This window comes from Microtus pennsylvanicus, chromosome 1, assembly GCF_037038515.1.
Source record: "Microtus pennsylvanicus isolate mMicPen1 chromosome 1, mMicPen1.hap1, whole genome shotgun sequence".
NCBI classification, from domain to species: domain Eukaryota; kingdom Metazoa; phylum Chordata; class Mammalia; order Rodentia; family Cricetidae; genus Microtus; species Microtus pennsylvanicus.
In genome coordinates this window covers 92,560,435-92,583,799 of record NC_134579.1, presented here as the reverse complement: position 1 = coordinate 92,583,799, position 23,365 = coordinate 92,560,435, and the positions used below count along the sequence as shown (strand labels likewise).

The 23,365-nt window shown below is 42.7% G+C and overlaps 1 protein-coding gene across 3 annotated transcripts in view; it reads left to right on the top strand.

Annotated features, from left to right (window-relative positions):
• Positions 1–23,365, top strand: part of Pms2 (PMS1 homolog 2, mismatch repair system component) — a 26,947-nt gene extending 3,582 nt beyond the window's left edge. Inside the window, exons 3-15 of one of the 3 annotated variants that reach the window (XM_075973547.1) lie at positions 89–175; positions 331–433; positions 2,475–2,658; positions 4,764–4,931; positions 5,734–5,831; positions 7,219–7,318; positions 9,836–9,920; positions 11,366–11,521; positions 13,012–13,837; positions 15,327–15,494; positions 16,209–16,309; positions 16,465–16,634; positions 20,508–23,365. In XM_075973547.1, the coding sequence (XP_075829662.1) occupies positions 89–175; positions 331–433; positions 2,475–2,658; positions 4,764–4,931; positions 5,734–5,831; positions 7,219–7,318; positions 9,836–9,920; positions 11,366–11,521; positions 13,012–13,837; positions 15,327–15,494; positions 16,209–16,309; positions 16,465–16,634; positions 20,508–20,651 (2,390 nt within the window). In that variant the 3' untranslated portion in view covers positions 20,652–23,365. Of the gene's footprint in view, positions 1–88; positions 176–330; positions 434–2,474; positions 2,659–4,763; positions 4,932–5,733; positions 5,832–7,218; positions 7,319–9,835; positions 9,921–11,365; positions 11,522–13,011; positions 13,838–15,326; positions 15,495–16,208; positions 16,310–16,464; positions 16,635–20,507 lie in introns of those variants that run through there. The other 2 variants (XM_075973555.1, XM_075973563.1) reach the window with 2 other exon arrangements.

Here is a 23,365-nt window from a genome sequence, read left to right as displayed (position 1 = left end):
AGTTTGTATTCTGTGCTATGAATATTGTCAACATAAAAGCTTTTAGCATGGATTAATTATTGAGAAGTAAATATGTTGAATTTTTTAGATCTAAGGCTTAAAGACTATGGGGTGGACCTCATTGAAGTTTCAGACAATGGATGTGGGGTAGAAGAAGAAAACTTTGAAGGTCTAGGTAAGATGAATGTTCCAAATAATAAAGTAATCATTTTCGTGTATCTCAGAAGTTTGAGTAACACTGTTTTAAACCACATATTGTGATAGATATTTTATATGTCCTTTGGCCTATCACTTAAGACATTTTTAGTCTTCCTTTCCATTCTCTTTCAGCTCTGAAACATCACACTTCTAAGATCCAAGAATTTGCTGACCTGATTCACGTTGAAACTTTTGGCTTTCGGGGGGAAGCTCTGAGCTCACTCTGTGCACTGAGGTGATGTTTATTATACTCATCAATTTGATGCTCTATGTAAAAGCTTCTGAAAATTTATAAGCATGGTTAGAATCATTGTGGTTTTCACTTTACTATTGGAATATCAAGTTATCTTGACACTAACTTCTGAATGCTGTTTTATCTGACTACCAATCTAAGTAATATTATTTCTGAAATGTAAGAAATAAAGGAATTAAATAAAGAAAATAGTATTGTTTTAAAAAAAAGCCACTGCCTGTCTTAAAACAGTTATTAAAGTACCACAGAGGCTGGGGAGTGTGGCTTAGCAGCAGCCTACTTACCTATGAATCATGCTGCCTAGGGTCAACCAGAAGCACTGCAAAAAATAAAAAAAATAATGTAATGTAGTAGGAGCTGCGGGCTGCGTTCCTGTCACCCCAGCTCCTGGCCGCCTGGCTAGCTTATGTCCCGAAATAACAACACACACACTGTATTCTTTTAAACACTGCTTGGCCCATTAACTCTAGCCCTTACAGGCTAATTTTCATATCCCAATCAACCCGTCTCTAATAATCTGTGTAGCATCAGTCTTACCGGGAAAGATTCAGCATGTCTGACCTGGCAGCTTGCTTTATGGCGTCTGCCTGGGAGAGGGGAGCATGGCCTCTGAGCTCATGTTCTGTTTACTCCTCCCACCTATGTTTTAACCTATGAGGGCCAGCCAAGTAGTTTTTTTTATTTTTTTAACCAATGACCTTCCTCCATCAGATTTGTTTTTTTAAAAAATTGGATGTGGGGGCTGGAGAGATGGCTCAGAGGTTAAGAGCATTGCCTGCTCTACCAAAGGTCCTGAGTTCAATTCCCAGCAACCACATGGTGGCTCACAACCATCTGTAATGGGGTCTTGTGCCCTCTTCTGGCCAGCAGGCATACACACAGACAGAATATTGTATACATAATAAACAAATAAATATTTTTTTTTAAAAAAATTGGATGTGGAGCAGTGGTGGCGCACACCTTTAATCCCAGCACTTGGGAGGCAGAGGCAGGTGATCTCTGTGAGTTTGAGGCCATGCTCCCCTCTCCCGGGCAGACGCCATAAAGCAAGCTGCCAGGTCAGACATGCTGAATCTTTCCCTGTAAGACTGATACTACACAGATTATTAGAGATGGGTTGACCGGGATATGAAAATTAGCCTGTAAGGGCTAGAGTTAATGGGCCAAGCAGTGTTTAAAAGAATACAGTTTGTGTGTTGTTATTTTGGAACATAAGCTAGCCAGGCGACCGGGAGCTGGGGTGGCAGGAACACAGCCCGCAGCTCCTACAACAATGAAAGATGACAAATTGTGAGTACCATTAGTTTTAGTTTTTCAGTTTTTAAGAAAAGATCTAATGAACGCCCTACTTAATTACAGTAAAGTTATAAATTTTTATAATTATGTATTTGAATTATGTCTTTTGGATTCTTTGTGAAAGTTTTGTTAGTAACTAAATTGAGAAAGAAAGTTTTGGGAGTAAAACTGGAGATACTTCGTTGTTTTGCAACTCAGCCTAAAAACTGAAATCGTTCACAAGAACAAAGCATTTGTAAAACTGTCTCACCATCCTTTGGGGCCCCAACTTTAGATGATACGGTAGATGCCTTACTTATTGAAATCGTAAATTGTCTCAGAAGAATCACCTGCTCAAGAAAGTTCTGAGAGGCCGGGCGGTGGTGGCGCACGCCTTTAATCCCAGCACTCGGGAGGCAGAGGCAGGCGGATCTCTGTGAATTCGAGGCCAGCCTGGTCTACAAGAGCTAGTGCCAGGACAGGCTCCAAAGCTACAGAGAAACCCTGTCTCAAAAAAAAAAAAAAAAAAGAAAGAAAGAAAGTTCTGAGAGAAAGGAAAGTGGGAGAAGGTTTTCCATATCTAACCCTCGTGAGTTCCTTAGGTTTCTCCACACGCAGACCCCTTGCAGTGCTAGGGACTGAACTCCGAGTTCAAAACAAGTGCTAGGCAAGTGTTCTGCTCCGAGCTTCATCCCCGCAGCCCTGTGCATCTCTAACTGGACATGCTGTCCCTGGCATTCTCTTTCAGTGATGTCACTATATCCACCTGCCACGTGTCTGCAAGCATTGGCACCCGGCTGGTGTTGGACCACAGTGGGAAGATCACCCAGAGAACTCCCTACCCCCGGCCCAAAGGCACAACTGTCAGCGTGCAGCACTTATTTTACACACTCCCAGTGCGGCACAAGGAATTTCAAAGGAATATTAAAAAGGTATTGGTAAATTCACAATCCCAGCCTTCAGGAGTTTTTCTAATGTAGTATATGAGTACGAAATTAATTGAAGATGTTTTTCAGTTGATTTTCTTTCTTTAATTTAAAGATGTAAAAAAAGATAATTTTTTTTTTTTTGAGACTGGCCTCAATGTGTATGTTCTGGCCCTTACTTGTCAATTCCTACCTCCGTCTCCTGAGTGGCGGATTACAGGTGTGTGCCATCATGCCCAGCTATGGTTTATTGAAACATTTAGGATCATGCCATGTACACTCTTGTATAACTACTTTTCACATATTATAATTATCTTTTTTTCTCCTTTGGTTACTTTATACTACCTTTTCATCATTCTTCCATGATATAAATATACTTAATTAGCTCCTTGCTAATGGTTGCTTAAATTGTTCCCAAGGGTTTGTTTATTTGCTTTAGTTTTTTTTATTTTATGTGTATAAATATTTTACCTGCATATATGTCTGTGCACCACATATATGGCTGATGCCCTCTGAGGTCAGAAGGAAGCATTAGGTCTCCTGGGACTGAAGTTATAAAAGATTGTGAGAAGCCATGTAGGTCTCAACAAGTGCTCTTAACTGAGCCAACTCTTCAGCCCTGTTTCTAAGTCTTTAAAGTTACTTGTTATTTCAACAAACACTATTTTTTTTTTACTTTATATTTAGTTAACCTCTTTTTGGTTTAGTTTTAGTTTTTTGGTTTTTTCAAGTTTGAAACAGTATAGGCTGACCTGAAACTCACTCTGTAGCCCAGACTGGACTCAAACTCAAGATGGTCCCCTGGCTCAGCTTCCTAAAGGCTAGGATTTCAGATGTGGGCTACTGTCTTAATTAAGCTTTCTATTGCTGAGATAGAACACTATGATCAAAAACAACTTGGGGAGGAAAGGGTTTATTTCAGCTTATATGCCCTGATTAAGTCCATTATGAAGGGAAGTCAGCTCAGAAACTCAAGGAAGGAACCTGAAAGCAGAAACTAAAGCAAAGACCATGGAGGAATACTGCTTCCTGGCTTGGTCCCCATAGCTCGATCAGCCTGCTTTCTCATACCATCCAGCGCCACCTGCCCAGAGGTGGCACCATCCCCAGGGAGATGGGCCCTCGCACATCAATTATTAACCAAGAAAATGCTCCCACAGGCCAGTATGTTGGGGGCATTTTCTCAGTTGGAGTTGCCTCTTCCCAAATGCTTCTAGACTGTGTCAAGTCGACAGAGACCTTACAGAACAGAAGTCATTAGTATCCATGATAGCTAGCATGCCCAACTAGTGAATAATTTTTTTAATATGTCTTTGTTTATATTAGCCTTTATAAAAGAATAAAATTTCTTATAAAACAAGTTAAACAAAGGAACCAGGATAGTGGCACATGATTCAAGAGATGTGGAGAAAATTGAAGGCTATCTTGAATTACATAGGGAATGCATGTCTTAAAAAGCAAGAATAAATTTCTAAATGAAGCATTCTAAGTTCAGAGGACATGCACTTGTTTTAGTTTCTGAGAGAAGGTTCTACTTCATTGTCAAGGTTGGCCTGGACCACATGCTCTTCCCTTAACCCTCATGAATTTCTAAGATTATAGTCATGCACCCACCATACCTGGCTTAGAAATGTGTTTTGTATGTACGTGTTTATATACATGTGGAGGCCAGAGGTCAGCATCTTGTGTCTTCTGTCACGTTCTAGCTCATGTGTGTAGTCTAAGTCTTCTAGCCCTGGAGCTCACAAGTTTTACTAGACTTGCTGGCCAGAGATCCTCCCTTCCCCCCTTGCCAGTGCTGCAATTACAGGTGTGTGCCACCACACCGAGCTGTTTTACATTAGTTTGGGATTGTACACATGCTTGCCTAGAAAGCAATTTATCGAGTTAGCTCCCCAGCCCCTAGAATGTACTTCTTGATGGTGATTCACCAACACAAATGGGAGGCCAGTGGCTAGCGGCCTCTGTTTCATTTCACAGCATAGGTGGGGAGGATTCTTCCCCCTTGTTTTGTTTTCAAGGCTATGTAGAACCTTGAGTTGTATGTTTTTAAGAATACCATGCAATTCCTGTAGGATCAAAGTAATCTTGTATTTGTGTTTCTCAAACAGGAGTATGCCAAAATGGTCCAGGTCTTACAGGCATACTGTATCATTTCAACAGGCGTCCGTGTAAGTTGCACTAACCAGCTTGGACAAGGAAAACGGCAGCCTGTGGTGTGCACAAGTGGAAGTTCCAGCATGAAGGAAAACATCAGCTCTGTGTTTGGCCAGAAGCAGGTAGGGGCTGGCCAGCTGCTGAAAAATGTTTTGGTTTTTAGATTTATTGCTTTAATTATGTCTATGTGTGTAGGGAGTGGGTGTGCACACTGCTGGTGCCTGCCAGAGGTATAAAATCCTCCTGGAGCTGGAGTTACAGGTGGTTGTGAGCCACCTGACATGGGTGCTGGGAACTGAACCCAGGACTGCTGTGCTCTTAACCCCTGAGCCCCTGAGAAATGTTCTTTTGCTCTAGTGATTGCAGCAGGTTTTATTGTCATTCACAGAGACTAAAACTCAAAGCGAGATATTTCAGTACCCCATAGCTAAAGTTAATGTCTGGGAGCTGGAGATTTTTTAAATTTTATTCTTTTTTCCTTTTTTTTTTTTTTTTTTTTTTTGGTTTTTCAGGACAGGGTTTCTTTGTAGCTTTGGAGCCTGTAGACCAGGCTGGTCTTGAACCCATAGAGATCTGCCTGCCTTTGCCTCCCGAGTGCTGGGAGTGCCTGGCTTAAATTTTATTCTTAGAGAATGAAATACTGAATCCTTTAATATGCCTTGTCTCTCTTTCTGAAAAACATAATGTCATAAACTAGGAGCTCAGGTGATTTCTTTTTCTGGAAAACAAACTGCAGTCATTACAGCACTACAAAGTAGCTGTCAGCATTCATTGTTTCTTTTGTTGGTTTTGCTTTGGGGTTTTGTTGTTGTTATTTTGTGCTCTTAATGAGGCATGGCTTGACCTGGGAAGAAAATATTCTCTATTTTCCCTGAAGTTTGGTGCCTCTGTCTTAGGAAATACCCTTACTCTTGTCTCTTTCAGTTGCAGAGCCTCATTCCTTTTGTTCAGCTGCCCCCTAGTGACTCTGTTTGTGAAGAGTACGGCCTGAGCTCATCTAACAAGCCACATAATCTTTTCTGGTGAGTACACTGATTGCTGCCAGGAAAACTACAGCCAGTTTCCCTGAGGTCGTGATGTTTGTGTTTATTTGTTTGTTTGAATAGTGATTGTAAGGTGTAAAGTGATTGTGTGCTGCTAAGAAGAATGCATAAAAAAGACAGACAGACAGTGGCTTAACTTAATTCAAACAGCAGCTGGGTGACTGGGACCTTTAAGAGGGTTTTCTGTTAAATTACTCTACTTTAGTTAAAATAGTTTCTTAATTATTCTATGTCTAGTGTTTGACCTTTGGGATCTATTAAAGTTGCCCAGCTATGTTATATTTAGTGTATGAAATATAGAACTTCTGTAAGGAGGATTGCCCCATGAAGATCTGTATTGTTTATTTCTACACTTGTTTTTTTGGCTTATCATGAAATTGCTAGATGGTATTCTAGTTTGCTTTCTGTTGCTGTGATAAACAGCCTGGCCAAAAGCAGCCTGGAGAGGAAAGGACCTGTTTCTCCTTACAGCTTATGGTTATCCAGGGAAGCCAAGGCAGGAACTGAAGTGGAAACCACAGAGGAATGCTGCTTACTGGCTGGCTTCCCAAGGCTCAGTCAGTTCCCTTTACAACCCAGACCTACCTGCCTGGAGTGGCATTAACTGTAGTGGGCTGAGCCCTCCCATGTCAATCAAGAAGTGCCCCACAGACTTGCCCACAGGCCAATCTGATGGAAGCAGGTTCTCAACTGAGATTCCCTCTTTTCAAGTGATACGAATTTGTGTTAAATTGAGAAAAACTCCCTAGCACAGATGGACATGCCTATATATGAAGGTGTTCACAGTCCTGGGATGGGACTCGTGCTGAACAAGAAACTTACCAACAGCTTAAGTGCTTACATAAAAGTTCATGTGGAGGACAAAGATCCAACTCTAGTCATTGTTCATGTACCATCCACCTAGTTTTTGAGATAGGAGCTCTCTTGGTGGCCTGGAATTCCTCAAGTAGGCTAGGGTGACTAGCCAGTGAGCCCCAGATATATGCCTGTCTCTACGTCCCCTGCACTGGAATTTCCAAGTGTGTACCACAATGCTTGGATTTTATTTTTAAATTTGGATTCTGGTATCTAATCAGGTCTAAGTGCTTACAGCAAGCACTTTACCAACTGAGCTAACCTCCTTGCCCTGAGGATGATTTTTACAAGGACAGGATGTGTGGCTGGTTATCATGTGGAGTCACCACCAGCTGCTCTGTGCCCTGTGATAAGATGGGCACCATGGCATACATGCAGTCCTGGCAATCGGGACTGAGGCAAGAGGATCGTGAGATCATGAGACTCTGCCTCAAAAAGGAAGAAGAAAGTGTCCTGTGCTGTTAGAAACTTTTTCATGCCAGAACTGTCATTCCTGTATTCCTCTTGACAGCATTTCAGGCTTCATTTCACACTGTACACATGGTAGTGGGAGGAGCTCAACAGACAGACAGTTTTTCTTCATCAATCAGCGTCCTTGTGACCCAGCAAAGGTATTTTTCATTGTTTGCTTGTTTGCTTACTTGTTTTGAGACTCATGTAACCCTATATGGCCTCAAACTTCACTGTGTAGCCAGACTGGCCTTGAACATCCGCTGCCTCCACCTTCTGGGTGCTGGGATTACAGGTTTGGATCATCATGTCTGGCTTATGTGGTACTAGTATTTGAACCCTGTTGACAGAGGTTTCTGTCCCACCCGGTCCCACAGTTGTTCAGTCCCAAAGAAATACACAGAGATCTACATTAATTATAAGCTGGTTGGCCTATTAGCTCAGGCTTCTTATTAACTAATTCTTACATCTTATATTAACCCATTATTCTTGTCTGTGTTAGCCATGTGGCTTGGTACCTTTGTCAGCGAGGGATTCTCATCTTATTTCCTCTGTGTCTGGGTCATGACTACAGACTGCATCTTTCCTCTTCCCAGAATTCTGTTCTCGTTGCCCTGCCTCTACTTCCTGCCTGGTCACCCTGCCTATACTTCCTGCCTGGCTACTGGCCAATCAGCATTTTATTAAAATACAACTGACAGTGTACAGACCATTGTCCCATAGCAGAACCCAGGGCTTTATGCATGCAAGACAAACATTATACTGACTGAGCTATCTCCCTAAACCGTCATGACTAGCTGATACAGACAGTTTACATGAAACTTGGAGCTGACTCAGAAACATGCCTTTAAAATGATCTTACTTGAGGACTGGAGAGATGACTCAGTGGTTAAGAGCAGCCAGGGTTCAATTCCTAGGTTCATTTGGCCAAACCTACATAGCGGCTCAAAACTGTCTGTTCTTCAATCTCTAAGGATCTGGTGCCCTCTTCTGGCCTCTTCAGACAATAGGCATATATGTGATACATAGACATAATGCAGGCAAAACATCCATACACATGAAAATGATTGATAACTTTTTCAAATTAACTTATCTTACGAATTTAGGAAAACCTACAGTTATTTAAATTTCATGTGTGTATAAAAGTACTTATTAATATAGTTACTACCATTAAAACTATCTGTTACACAGAGAAACACTGCCTTGAAAAACCAGAAAGAAAAAAATTACTATCACTTCTGGAAGAAAGTAGACATTCTAAGACATTTATCTAAACTTATTGCAGACTGACAATATGCATTTGTTTGTGTGTTTTCTCTTCCTTTTGTCAATTTTACAGGAAAATAAGAGCCCAGGTTTAGCTGTGCCTTAGACTGAACCAATTATCCAATGTCCTTATGAGGCTTTAATGACTCAGCTCTGACTTTGCATCCTCAGCAGCAGGCAGCAGTGACCTTGGTGATGTTTTGTTTCCTAGTGACATCTTAAAATTTGATTGCATTCTTTTTGAGTGTGACCCAATATCTACATTTTAAAATTAGTGTGATTTGTCTCTAATTTATGTGATTTAATAATCATTATAATATCACATAACTGTGCACCTGAGTACATTTGAGCATGCTTTACACACATTGAATCGTGCTTGCCTTCTGTCTGTCCGTCTGTCCGTCCGTCTCACCTACCTACCTACCTCTCAGTCTTCCTGCCTCAACTTCTAAAGTACTGGAGTTCTAAGTGTCCACCACCAAACCTGGCACAAATTTTCTGAAGAACATCTTTGGATTGGAAAGATTCAGTTCTCAGAGTTTATTCATCTGGTCTCTTTACCTAGTGTTTGTGATTGCCTGAAATTCTAGTACGGGGAAGGTTGAGGTAAGAAGATCAAGAGTTTGAGAACAGCTTGAGCTACATAGCAAGCCCCTATACAAACAAATCCCTTTGAAGAAGACGAGGAAACTTTTCCAACAGCGCACATATTTGTTGTTTTGATTGTAGAATACCTTCACAAGTGTGCATATGTGTGTATGTCTATATTTGCACGTGTCTTAAGATATCAAATTGCAAAGTTTTTTGTTGTTTTATCAGTGCTGAATATTGAACCTCACAATTCCAGGCAGGGGTTGTGTCACTGAGCCATTTCCCCACCTCTCTTTTTCCATATTTTGTTTTTTCTGTGAAACTAGACAAGGTCTCGTTAAATTTTTCTTGTTGACATTGAACTTACACTGTAACCCAAGCTAGTCTTGAACTTTCCATCTTCCTACCTCAGCCTCTTGTTTGGGGGTCTGTATGTTAAGGTCTAGCTAAATTTTATAGTGAAGAATATGCAGCTTATTGCATACCATTCATACATTAATAAAGTTGTATAGAGAGCTGGGTTTATACCTCAGTTTATAGAGTGCTTGCCTGCCTGCACAAAGCCCTGGTTCTGTCTCTAGCCCTGCTTTAAACTGGGAGTGGTGGGATATGACTATAATCCCAGCACTTACAGTGAGGGCAGGAGGATCAGAGTTCAGAGGTCTCCTTAGGTAGGCAGCATGAAACCCTCTGTGGGAAAAAAGTGCTTTAATGCTGTGCGAGTTTAATAAAGCTTAATACAAATAGGTTGCTTCACTGATAGGTTAGAAGAGCATGTTGTTAGAACATTTATTCTTTTCTCTTCTTTGTTTCTTGTACAGGTCTCTAAACTTGTAAATGAGGTTTATCACGTGTATAATCGACATCAGTATCCATGTGTTGTTCTTAACATTTCTGTTGATTCAGGTAAGTTCTATTGAGGTTTCAATAAAAATTTTGGACTATTCCTAATAAAATGAAATTATAAAGCTCTGATATGACTAAATAGAAAACAACTGATAATCCTGTAATTTTACTTTCTATAATGACCATCCTGCATTCTGTTTGAAACAGTGTTATTGTATTATTAGGAAATGTAGCTTTAAACTTGAACAAAGGGAGAAAGTATAAGTAGACTTACAGGTTCTCCTTGATTTTGAAAAATTAATTTCATATGTATTTTTTTCTTTTTTACTGTCAAATTTTTACTTACTTAGATCCACATTTTCTAGATACTTTTACATATGTATAAGCCTTTCTTGAAATAGACATGTCCATGCTCACATGTGCAAATATGCACTCATACACATTAGCATTTGTGAAAGGAAATAATTTTTATTTGTAGATGTGAACATTTTATTTTTCCATGTCATTAAAAAGTATCTCAAAAAAAAAAAAAACCACCATAGTTTGTAGGACCGGAGAAAGTAGGTAGGAGCTCTTGCTGCCCTTCTAGAGCACTGGAGATTGGTCCACCACTGACATCAGTCAGCTCATAACTGCCTGTAACTTCAGCTCCAGGAAATCTAGCACCCTCTCCTGCCCCAATGGGCACATGTTTACATTTGCGTGTGCACACACATGATGCAGTTACCTACAGAGGTCAGAGGTGTTAGGTCTTGATGGAGCTCAAATTACAGGTGTCTTTGAATCACCTGATGTGGGTTCTGGAAGAGTACATGCTCTTAACCTCTAAACTTTCTCTTCAGCTTGAGGTAGTCTCTCGTTTCTGTTGCTGCACTTCATACTCCAGGATAGCTATCCCATAATCCTTAGCTACATAGTGGGTTCAAGGTTAGCCTGGGCTACGTGAGACTCTGTCTTAACATGATGATGATATATTAATAAAACTTTAAAAATAAAGATAAGGTTATTATTATTTTCCTCATTTATTTAAAAAGGTAACTTTATAGAATGAGGAGATGGCTCGGTAGGTGAAGTGCTTCATGGGCAAGTGTGAGGGCCATAGTTCAGCTCCCCAGTTCACATGTAAAGAGCTGAGTACAGCAGCGCATGCCTGTAATCCCAGTGCTGGGAGGCCGCAGGAGGATATCTGGGGGAGTGTAGCCAAATTGGTGAGCCACAGGTTCAGGCAGATCCCCTCCCTATCTTGAAAATAAGGTGGAGAAGCAATTGATGTCAACCTCTGGCCTCCATACACACACATGTATGTCTAGCCACATATTTTTGCACACACACATACACATGCATAGTCTCAAAGAAGTAATTTTATAATTTATGAATACTAATCTGGACACCATTATTTTAATCTTGACTGGTTTTAATTAATAGTACAAATGAATGAAATAGTTAATGGCTAAAATCTTATTGCTAAAGGCGAGCTCAAGTATGTGTGTTATTCTTTGTTTTAGAATGTGTTGATATTAATGTGACTCCAGATAAAAGACAGATTTTACTACAGGAGGAGAAGCTTTTGCTGGCGATTTTAAAGACCTCCTTGATAGGAATGTTCGACAATGACGCAACCAAGCTTACTGTCAGCCAGCAACCGCTGCTGGACATTGAAGGTAAGGAAAGCACAGTGATGTAACCTGAAAGTTTTAGTTGTTGTGATACCAACTATTTTTCCCTCACAGTGACTTTTGACATGAAGTGGAATCTTTCTGGTAAGAGAAAATGTCACAGTAGAAAATTAGAGGCTGTGAATGGTGACACACAATTTTAATCCCAGCACTCAGGAGGAAGAGACAGGCAGATCTCTGTGGGTTCAAGGCCAACCTGGTCTTCATAGCAAGTTCCACACCAACCAGGGAGACATAGTGAAGCCCAGTCTTAAAAGTCTTGAGCTATGCGGTGGTGGTGCACACCTTTAATCCTAGCACTCAGGAGGCAGAGGCAGGTGGATCTCTCTAAGTTAGAGGCCACCCTGGTCTACCAGAGGTAGTTCCAGGACAGCCAGGATTGTTACACAGGGAAACCCTGTCTTGAAAAACCAAACAATAAATGAATAAATGAAAGTCTCAAGTTAGAAGGTGAGGATTGTCACTTGAGGTTGTTCTGACCTCCTTACTCATAGCATGTGCACGCACACACTGTCACACAAACATTTTTTTTTAAGTTTATGAAGGCCAGGTGTAGTGACACATGCCTGTAATCCCAGCATTTGTGAAACTGAAGCAGGAAGATCTCCCACAGTTGCTGGTCTACACAGTAAATTCTATCTTAGCTATGGCTCCATATCGAGAGGAAGGAGGAGAGACAAACTGAGACTGGGAGACAGGAAGTCATCTAGTCTGTTCTGTCCTGTGATTATTGTATAGGGTCCATCAAAGTCATATGTGGCCATTCTTTCAATCATTCATTCTCATTGATATACAGTATTCCACTCAAGTCAAATATTAACAATTATTGTGTGTGCAGGGGGTATTCAAATTGCTTCCAGTGTGGGGCTGTGGTAAAGAGTTGTCATGAGCTTCCTCGGACATCTTCCTGTTGGTTTTTATGTTTTTTAAGATTAAAAAAAAATTTAAAAAAAAGATTTAAAAAAATTATCTGTGTGCATGTGTGTATGCCATGTTTGTGCAGATACGCAGAGAGTCCAGTAGAGTCTTCAGAGCTAGAATTACAGATGTTGTGAGATGCCCTCACAGTTGCTAGGAACTGAATTCAAATCCTCTAGAAAGTCAGCAAGCACTCTATATTGAACCATCTCTCTATCTTCTGATTTTGTTTCTCTGAGATAGAGTCTCTCTATATCCCACACAAAAGGCTGGAATTCTATGTCTTCTTACCGGAGCTGCCTCAGTGCAGAGATCATAGGTGTGGGGTATCATGCTCAGAGTGGGTAGACATTTCTGATGGAGGAACGGAGCTGGGTCACAGATGTGCATACATTTAGGTTTCTTTATATCCCCTTTAAGATGGGTTCTAGCCAGTGTTGCATTATTTTGTTTGTAGTTTGGCCTCTTCGTTTGTGAAATGCCTGTTCATATAAGAATAATCCTTTGTTCCTCTTGAGTACCCTCGCTGATACTCTTCTTTGTTCCCGTCTGCTTAGGTAACTTAGTAAAGATGCGCACAGCAGAAATAGAAAAGCCTGTGTCGGGAAAGCAAGACAGTTCAGCTTCATTGACGATCACAGCGCATGAGAAAAGGGCAGCATCCGTCTCCAGACTGAGAGAGGCCTTTTCTCTTCATCCCACCACAGAGCTCAAGCCTTGGGGCCCAGAGACCCCTGAACTGAGGCAGAATTATCCAAGTCAGAAAAGGGGTGTACCATCTTCTTGTCCTTCGAATCTCATCTCTCCTAGAGGTCTGTGTGGCTCTCAGGACAAAGTGGTGAGCCCTAAGGAAAGCCCTGATGACTGTATGGACAGAGTGAAACTAGAAAAAGACTCGGGGCTCAGCAACACCTCAGCCAGCTCTGAGGACGGGCTTAGCACCCCAGAAGTGGCCAGTAACTTTAGCAGTGACTATGCAGTGAGCTCTCCAGAAAACAGATCTTCACAGGAAAACATGGACTGCCCTCCTTCAGGTACAGGACACCATCTGAAGCAAGAAGGTACGGTTCTGCCTCCACCAAGTCCTCTCTCTTCCTCAAAGGCTAAGCGTGTCAAGACAGAAGAAAGACCTTTAAATACTGGCGTTACTCCAAAGTTGCTTGATGCTCAGAACACCTCAGCAGCTCAGGTTGATGTGGCTGTGAAGATTCATAAGAAAATAGTGCCCCTTGACTTTTCTATGAGTTCTTTAGCTAGCCGGGTGAGGCGGTTACAGCAACAGAAGCAGCGGAATGAAAGTGAGCAGAGCTACCGGAAATTTAGAGCCAAGATTTGCCCTGGAGAAAACCAAGCAGCAGAAGATGAACTCAGAAAAGAGATTAGGTACTGTTTGTTCTTAATGATGTTTTGGTAAGGCTTGTGGTTGGTTATTTTGACTGAGCCGATGGCTGATTTTATAGAGAGTCAGTGTTGGCTCCTCTCAGTATCTTGAATGTCTTGTTCCTTGCACTGTATAGATGATATCGCCCTTTTCTCTTTTTTTTGGGGGGGGGGGGACTGATTATTCTATTTTATTTATTTTTAATTAATTTGTTTATTATGTATACAGTGTTCTGTCTGCACGCCAGAAGAGGAAACCAGATCGAATTACAGATGGTTGTGAGCCACCATGTGGGTGCTGAGAATTGAACTCAGGACCTCTGGAAGAGCAGCCATTGCTCTTAACCTCTGAGCCATCTCTCCAGCCCGATATCATCCATTCTTGCACCAGGATCCGTCCTATGGCTTGAGATTCCTGTGGAGACAGTCCAACAACATGGGCTTCTCCACAATCACAGGCCCCCATAGATTGATCAGTGTTTCATTCTCTCTCTGCCTCCCTCCCTCCTCATTGCTCCCTTCCTCCAATTCTGATATTGAATTTGGGATTGATTTTGACCCCACAGATTTTTCTGTTCACTAACTTCTCCTTGCCTTTCATATATTTAATGTCAGTTTTCCTGCTTTTTGTGTTTTGAGACAGGGTCTCATATAATCTAGGCTGGCCCAAAACTCACTGTGTAGCTAAAGATGACCTTGAACTCCTGATTGTCTTGCTTTTGCCTCCCAATTGCTGGGTTTACAGGTGTGTGCTGTAAATTTTCTTTCTTGATTGGTTTTTTTTTTTCTTTTTTGTTCCCCATGGCATCTTGCTAGTCATTTGTTGATCAAGTGTTGATGCCACGTGACTATCCTCACTGTGGTTTGCTCTGAAAGCTGGACCATATGAGCATTTCTCCTGGGTTTTGTTGTCGCCTTGTACATATTATGAGATTAGAAACAATTAAATATCTTTCAGGAGAGAATTTGTAAGGTGAGCTATAGTACACACATACTGAACTCCAGTACAGTCATTGAGAATGAAGGACCGTGAAGCAGGAGGACTATGATGCTGCGGTCAGGATGAGTAACAGATGTAGATGTAAAGTTGGGGGTTGTTGGCATGCACCTGTAATTTCAGCTACTTGGCAGGCTGAAGAAGGAGAGTTCCAAAGCCTAGACAACACAGTCAGAACCATCTCGAGGAAAAAAATTGTAGAAACCTATGATGTATTAAGTGATAACAGTAGAGTGGAATGAAGATGCATAGTTCTATTTTCATTTTTAAAAATGAAATTCATGTACGAGCAAGAATGTAGAGGCACACATGTCAGATTATTAATAGATGTCACTAAGGCCATCTCTGGAACTCTGAACGTATGGATATTGATGTGATGTTTGTAAAGAAAGTACAGTTGTCACCTTTTCTATTTTATGCTTTTGTAGCACTTTTTAGTTAAATTGTTCTGTTTTATAATCAGAAATAATCTTCAAATAATGTTCTATATTGCAGTAAATCGATGTTTGCTGAGATGGAGATCCTGGGTCAGTTTAACCTGGGATTTATAATAACCAAACTGAAGGAGGACCTCTTCCTGGTGGACCAGCATGCTGCAGATGAGAAGTACAACTTTGAGATGCTGCAGCAGCACACTGTGCTCCAGATGCAAAGGCTCATCACGTGAGTTCACAGAGGCTCCGGGATTTCCAGTGCTGTTTCTCACATCCCTCCCGCCCTTTGAGATGAAATAGCTTTATACCATTATCTGTATGCGTGTATGTATAAATGTGGGGTTTCTGCTATAATCTGTGCAACACATTTTTATGCTTTTCACATAGTAATAGTCATGGCTCCCATTTATTGAGTACCTATTATGTGGTAAACTGTGTTGAAGCAAATTATTCATTTAAGCCAAGCAAATGTACAAGGAAGCTGTAGCTGCCATCACTAGCTCATCATAATAAGATGGCACACACCCAGAGATGTTAATCAACTTGCCTGAGCTCTCACACCTCAAATTTCTCTAGGTCTTAGCTCTTTTTAGCTTTATTAAATGGTGTTCACTGAGTGGCCAGAAAATCCTGTTGGTGAAGGGTAACTGAACATAGTTGGTCTGCTATAGAGTGGTGCACACTTATGAAGCCTTATATGTGTGGGCCTTTTTGTTTTACTGAGACAGAGTCTTACTATGAAGCCTTGACTGGCATCAGACTCACAAAAGTCTACTGGCCTCTGCCTCCTGAATGCTGGGATTAAAGGTTTGTGCACGTGTCTTGTCCATGTGGGCCTTTCTAAGGGGCAGCTTATAAGCCAAAAATAGTGCTTTTTGATTTCCTTTCTGCTCTGTAGGTAAATGTTTGCCTTGGATTATAGTTTGAGTCTCCTGTATTTCAGGCCCCAGACTCTGAACTTAACTGCTGTCAATGAAGCTGTGCTGATAGAAAATCTGGAAATATTCAGAAAGAATGGCTTTGATTTCATTATTGATGAGGAGGGTAAGTTAACCATTAGGACTATCGGACTGTATAATTTAACTTGGAAGTATTTATTCTTTCTCTTACTTTGAGTGTATGGGTCTTCCTTATAAATAGCCATAAACTAAAATGTTTTTCTCCAATAATGGATTTTCCTCCATTCTTTCTTCTTTTAGCTCCAGTCACTGAAAGGGCTAAATTGATTTCCTTGCCAACTAGTAAAAACTGGACCTTTGGACCCCAAGATATAGATGAACTGATCTTCATGCTAAGTGACAGCCCTGGGGTCATGTGCCGGCCCTCAAGAGTTAGGCAGATGTTTGCTTCCCGAGCCTGTCGGAAGTCTGTAAGTAAAATAAGCTCCTCTCCTGGGGTCTGGAGGGCCCAAGGGAGTTCTCAGTTCACCCTTGGTTTGGTTATGTTGTTAAGTACCTTCATGATGGCTGTAAAATACAGAGAGCCACTTGTCTGTTGGTATAACAAGACAGCCGGGTCTGCATGAGTCAGGCTTGCTGTTCATTCTCAGATGCCACAGTGTTTTAGCTCAGACTTTTCCTGAGCCTGGCAGTGAGCTTTGTGTACCTGCTTCATCCCTGGGCCTTACAGGTAACGCCAACCTGCACTGAGAAAGGTTTCCTTCCTCCAGGCTGAGACAACACTGTCAAAACTCCAGTGGAGTCATTTAGTCACAAGTGTCCCACAGAGACTGTTTGCTGTCACTCTGTATAGGAAATGGTAGTGATGGCTAGGTATTAGCCCAGTGTCCAAATAAAGTAAGCAACCCTGTCACCTGGCCACATTCCTATATTATCCAGCAATTCCTTGAGCCCATGTAGTAAGAACAGAACCTGTCCTGTTCTTTCCATGTATGGGAATACAGAAGTAAGGTGGATTAGAGAAATAGACATAAACAAAAAATGACCCTTTTGATGCCAGTAAGTGCAGAAACTCAAATAGCATGTGGCCACAGAAAAATGTGATGGCAAGGAGATGGGTACCATCTGAGCTCCCTTAACGGGTGAGATAAAGCCTCCATGGGTAAGAATTCTCTTGACAGAAAAAATAGTAACCACACAAACCTGAAGAACAGAACAGCACCCAGAGGACAGCCCATAGTCGTACTGCTTTATAGTGAGAGAGTGCAGACCTGGGTGCAGAATAGCATGGGGGGGGCAGTTCTGGGGAGCTAACAGGGTTAGGAGCTATGCTGTAGACTTGCTGTATGTGAGGCCCATTGTTCAGTGAGCAGTGTTGAAAAGCAGCACTTGACAGGGCTTCAGGAGATGTCTGGGCTGAAGTTATTTGCTAGACTTCTAATGTCAGCTTGAGACAAGCTAAAGTCATCTAAGAGAGAAATTAAGAAAATACCTCCATAATATCAGGCTGTAGGCAAGTCTGTGGGCATTTTTCAAATTAGTGATTGATGGGAGAGGGCCCAGTCCATTAGGGGTGGTGCTATCCCTGGGCTAGTGGTCCTGGGTTTATAAGAAAGCAGGCTGAGCAGGCCATGATGAGCAAGCCAGTAAGCAACACCACTCCGTGGCCTATGCATCAGCTCCTGCCTCCCGGTTCCTGCCTTGTTTGATTTCCTGCCCTCACTGCTTCTGATGATGAAGTTTTATATGGAACTGTGAGTGAAATAAACCCTTTCCTCTCCAAGTTGCTTTTGGTCATGGTACTTCATTACATCAGTGATAACCCCCCCTGACTAAGACAGTGTGAAATCACTCCAAGGACAAGTTTTGTTTTGTTATAGTATAGAACTGGGAGGAGGAGTGTGTACATGCCTTAGAGCTTCTATGGGGGTCAGAGGACAATATTATGGAGAGTTGGTTCTTCCTTTATGTGAGTTCTGAGGGTCAGACTCAGGTTGACAGGCTTGTGCAGCAAGCCCTTTACCCTCTGAGCCATTTAGCCAGCCCTCAGAAAAGAGTTTTGTTTGTGGACTGCTGGTGTGGCTTTAGTTGTAGAGCACTTGCCTAGTGTGTAAGCAGAAGCACGCACATGTGTACACACACACACAAACACAGCACAAGCGTGTGCTCAGGATCTTGTTGGCTCTGATTTCTAGTCACAAATCCTTGGTTGATGAAAACAATCCTGTCTTGTAGTGAAAGTGTCAGAGCAGGTGTGCCACAAGTCATGCCGACCTCTTTACCCTTCTGTGTACCTGTGATGTGGAGGCCTGTGGAGCCACAGAGTGCAGACACACTGTTATAGCTCCCCTGTCTCTAGCACTGACTGACCTTCATGGGATCTTCTGTCTCCTGCTGTTCATGTAATATATTCCCGTCCCAATTGTCTTTCCAGCCTTTTTTCCTTCACTTTGCTCCAGCCACAACCAAAGGGTTGCACTCACCATCTCCTGTCACCTCAGGCCCTTTCTACCTGCCCTTCCCCACCTGGATCCACCCTCACTGCTCTTTGCATGCCTGGCTCCCTCCAGTCTGCAATCACCTCATAAGTGACATTTGCTAACTTGCTTATTGTCTTTCTGCCCCTGTGTGACAGAGCACTGCTTTGTCCCTAGCTATAGGACTATGCTGACACCTAGTGGACACTTCATGTGCTACAATCGGAAGAAAGATTACAACAGAGGGGTTTAGGCCTCTCTGCATCCCCATCTCTACCTATTTCTCAGAATCTCAGAATATCGGGTATGCTATAGCATCTACTTGTCACATACATGTCACCAAGCTCTTCATGCTCTAGAAAGTGTGCTGTTTCACTGAGAGTACGCAGGGCATTTGAGCAGGAGCCTGAAGGAGGGAGCACTTGCGATAAAGATACAGGGAAAGCAAGTCCCAAGCACAGGGACAGCTAGTTCTCTGATTCTGAAACTTGGTTTGTGCATGTGCACACGGGGATGGTGTGCCGTTGTGGTAGAGAAGATGGTTGCAAACAAGGATGTTTACCTTAGTTATTATTGTATTGCTGTGACGAGACACAATGGTCAAGGCAATTTGTAAGAGAAAGTATTTAATTGGGGGCTTGTTTGAAGTTTGAGAGGATGAGTCTATGATCATCCTGGTGGGAAAATGGCATTGGAGCAGTAGCTAACAGCATACATCCAGATCTATAGGCCACAGAGAGAAGGTAGGGAGAGAGGAAAGAGGAGAGACTGGACCTGGCATGGGGAAAACTCAAAGCCCACCTCCAGAGACACACCTCCAATAACACCACACCTCCTAGTCCTTCCTGAACACCAACTGGGAACCAACCCTTCAAACATACGAGCCTACAAGAGCCATTCTCGTTCAAACCACCACAGATATGCTGGCACATTGGGCAAGGACCTAGGCTTTTACTTGGGTGAAGGAAGAACTGGAAGCAGTAGTGTGACCTGACAGACTTTTTAAAAGAACTGTTGTTCTGGCATGGTGACTCAAATCTGTAACCCCTGGACTCAGGAGGCAGAGGCAAGAGGTTCATTGCAAAGGCTGGCCTGGTCCATAGTGAGTTCCAGGCCAGCCAGGGTTAACTCTAGTAAGACCCTGTCTTCAAGGGAAAGTAAAAAATTAGGGATTGGAATGATGGCTCTGCACGTAAAGTACTTTCTGTACAAGCATGAGGGCCTGGATACAAATCTCCAGCACTCAAATTAAAAAGCAAGTTGTGGTGCATATTTGTAATCCCTGCTCTGGGGAAGTGGAGGCACCTATGAATCCCGGGGTCTCCCTGGCTGGCTAGTCTAGCCAAAATAATGAGGTACGGGTTCAATGAGAGAATCCTGTCTCAAAAACTAAGGTAGACCATGATAGACATCAGTGTATACTTTTGGCCTCCGTGCACTCAGACAGGAGCAAGCATGCACATGCATGCACACATATATGCTCACATGCAGTGTGCGCGCACACACACATACACACACACGAACACATGCATTCACATGCACACATGCGCATTAAAAGTAAAATAAGCAAGTAATAAGATTCCTGCTGAGTGGAGAGAGGTACTCTGGACCACTCTGCTTGCCAGTGTGAGAGGAGAGAAGTAAAGTCATGTGGAACTGTTGAGAGAAGGGGGTGCTGATCCACTTCTTGAGAGGTCAAGCCTGAGCCATGAAGGAGCATGTGGAGCACCGTGAGAAGGGACTCTGAGGGAAGATTCTTCAGGAAATGTTTTAAGCTGTGATCTTGTCTGGTCTCATCCTAGCGCTGTGCTTCTGAAGACTGTTGTGACAAAGTCTAGTTAAACTCCGCTGTTGTCTCGTACTCAGGTGATGATTGGAACCGCTCTCAACATAAGCGAGATGAAGAAGCTCATCGCTCACATGGGTGAGATGGACCACCCCTGGAACTGTCCCCATGGAAGGCCAACCATGAGGCACATTGCAAATCTGGACATCATTTCCCAGAACTGATGCTTGTAGGGTAGAGTTCACTGCAGATTATTCTCTGCTATTTTAATGCTTCAGATCCACTTGAAAACAGTGTTAAGCCAGGCATAGTGGCATGTGTGCCGCTAGCCCAGCTACTTGGGAGACCCAGGTGGGAGGCTCACTTGAGGCCAAGAGTTTGAGACCACCCTGAGCTACATTAATCAGACTCCATTCCAAAGAGAAAAGAAAATGAAGCCTTTTCATCATGTCTACTGTTATTGCCTTGAAATTTGAGTATGCATGTGGTGTATGTGTATGTGTGTGGTATATGTGTGTGGTATGTGTGTGTTTGGAAGTGGTGTGCAAAGATATGCCTTAGAAAAACAAGGAGAGCTGTTGTTAAATTTTTTTTATTCTAGCCCTACATTGGAATGCCAAAATGTTGTTGGTTGTTTTATTCTTTTGGGGGGCCGTCACCCAGCTCCCAAATAAATCACATGTTGTCTTACTGTTATTTATAAAAGCCCTGCCTTAGCTTGGTTTGTTTCTTGCCAGCTTTTCTTAAATTATCCCCAACTACCTTTGCCTCTGGGCTTTTTCCTTTTCTTCTGTAAATCTTACTTTCACTCTTACTCTGGCTGGCTGGGTGGGTGGGTGGACCCTGATGTCCTCCTCTCCTTGTTCTATCTTGCTCCTTCTTCCTCTCCTCCCAGATTTCTCCTACTTATTCTCTTTGCCTGCCTTGCTCTTGGCTGTTCAGCTCTTCATTAGCCCATCAGGTATTTTAGACAAAGAATCACAGCTTCACAGAGTTAAACAATCGTAACATAAAAGAATGCAGCACATCTTTGCATCATTAAAACAAATGTTCCACAATATAAACAAATGTAATACATCTTAAAATAATACTCCACAACAGAGAGCCCTTTGGAAGTTGGCAATCTTTCCCCTGACTGGGGGTATTATAGTCTGCAGCTTTCAGCCCTCAATGACAGTTGATTTCATGTTGTTTACTTTCTTGTTCTCTCCCACTCCTACCCCTTGTGTTTTGAGACAGTTTTATGAAACTCAGACTTGTCTTAAACTTGTTTTGTAGCCAAGGCTGCCCTTAAACTCATCTTGCCTCCACCTCCGAAGTGCTAGGATTACATGTGCGTCACACACCCAAATAAAAAATTATGGTCTTTTAAAATTAGTAGTTCTCAATCCTGACTCATATTAAATGAAGAAAAGGGGGGAGGGGTTATTCTTTACCTGGTTGGAAAGAATACTAAATAGTACTGGGGTCACTTTTGCAGGGTGGGAATGGGAAGGAATGAGCCCTGGCTGACCTGGACCTTGCTATATAGAGCAGGCTAGCCTTGAACTTACAGAGATTCTCCTGCCTCTGCCTCTTGAGTTCTGGGATTAAAGACATGCACCACCACCCTTACTGGGATCACTATTTTTAAGTGTTCCTTAGTGCAAGGAGAGTGGAAAGTAGAGGCTGGGGCAGGGAGTGAAATAAAAACATTTGAGTTTCTATGGCTCAGTGCTATAATTTGGTTTCCTTGGGGTGTGAACTATGGGTTTTTGTTTTTGGAATCTCTGCCACTTGGGCTGTGCTAAAAATAAAAACGCCTCCTTAGAGCCTAGCTGGTAGTTAGCACACGGTGATGACAGGTGTGGGCCTCCTGGAAAAGAGGTTTGCCTTGGCTCAGGTGCAGTGAGGTGGTGGAGGCACAGCTCTTCACCTTCAGTTGCTGGGCGAGGTAGCAAAGCAGAGGCAGGCTGATCTCTAAGTTTAAGGTCAGCCTGAGCTGATACATGGTTCCAGGCCAGCCAGGGCTACGTCTCCAAACAGACTGCTGCTGCAGGTCTGCAAGGTCTCATTTAAGGTTTGGACCAGTGCAAGTTGGGAGTTGTAGGAGGTACAGTAATGGCCCCTCAACAATGTCACCAGAACCTGTGCTTCACCTCCTACAGGACAAGGGGGACTCCAGAAGGGATTGCAGATCCTAGTGATAGGGAGATTGTCTTCTGCGGTATGGTAGGCTCTGTCACATAAGTTCTTCAATGGTAGGCTCTGTCACATAAGTTCTTCAATGTGGAGCACAAGTATGCAGACTCCCTGGAGGCCTCCAAGCCAGACCTGCAACTTACAGCTGTTAAGATTGTGTGACTTCAAACCATTGTTTGGGTTAAGGCAGTGGTGGAAAACAAAAGCCTGTATTATTCTGTTTTATTGTGAGAAAACCTCTTGAGAGGGGTCACGCACTTTGCAGTTATTGCTGGGGAAAGCCAGGCCAAGTATATCCAGCTCAAGTGCTCAGTTCCTCTTGAGAATAAGCATGGTAAAACTTGCTCTACAGCCTTGTATTTGCGTCGCGGCCCCTTTAAGACCTCAGGAGGCGGGGCTTATGGCAGTTGCTTGGAAACCACCTAGCTCTCAGGACGCAAGGTTTTCCTTCAATCAGCAGGCCTGACCAGAACAAGTGGGTGAGCACCCTAAGGTAGTCCTGTGTGTGCAGCAACAACTTAAAGTCTTGGACGAGTACCTTCCTTAGTCTTCCAAGACTTGAGCCGGTGCTTGATTGATGAGATGCAGGGGATCCTGCAGCTGGGTGGAGTGGTGCTGGGACCCATGCCCAGAGAAAAAGCCGGTTTGCAGTTTACTTGTGCAATAATACGGCGATTTTGTAAGAATGGGGGTCGGGATATCACTATAAGAAGCAAGTTAGTTTTAGCTGTAGTTTGAATTTCACTAGTAGAGGACC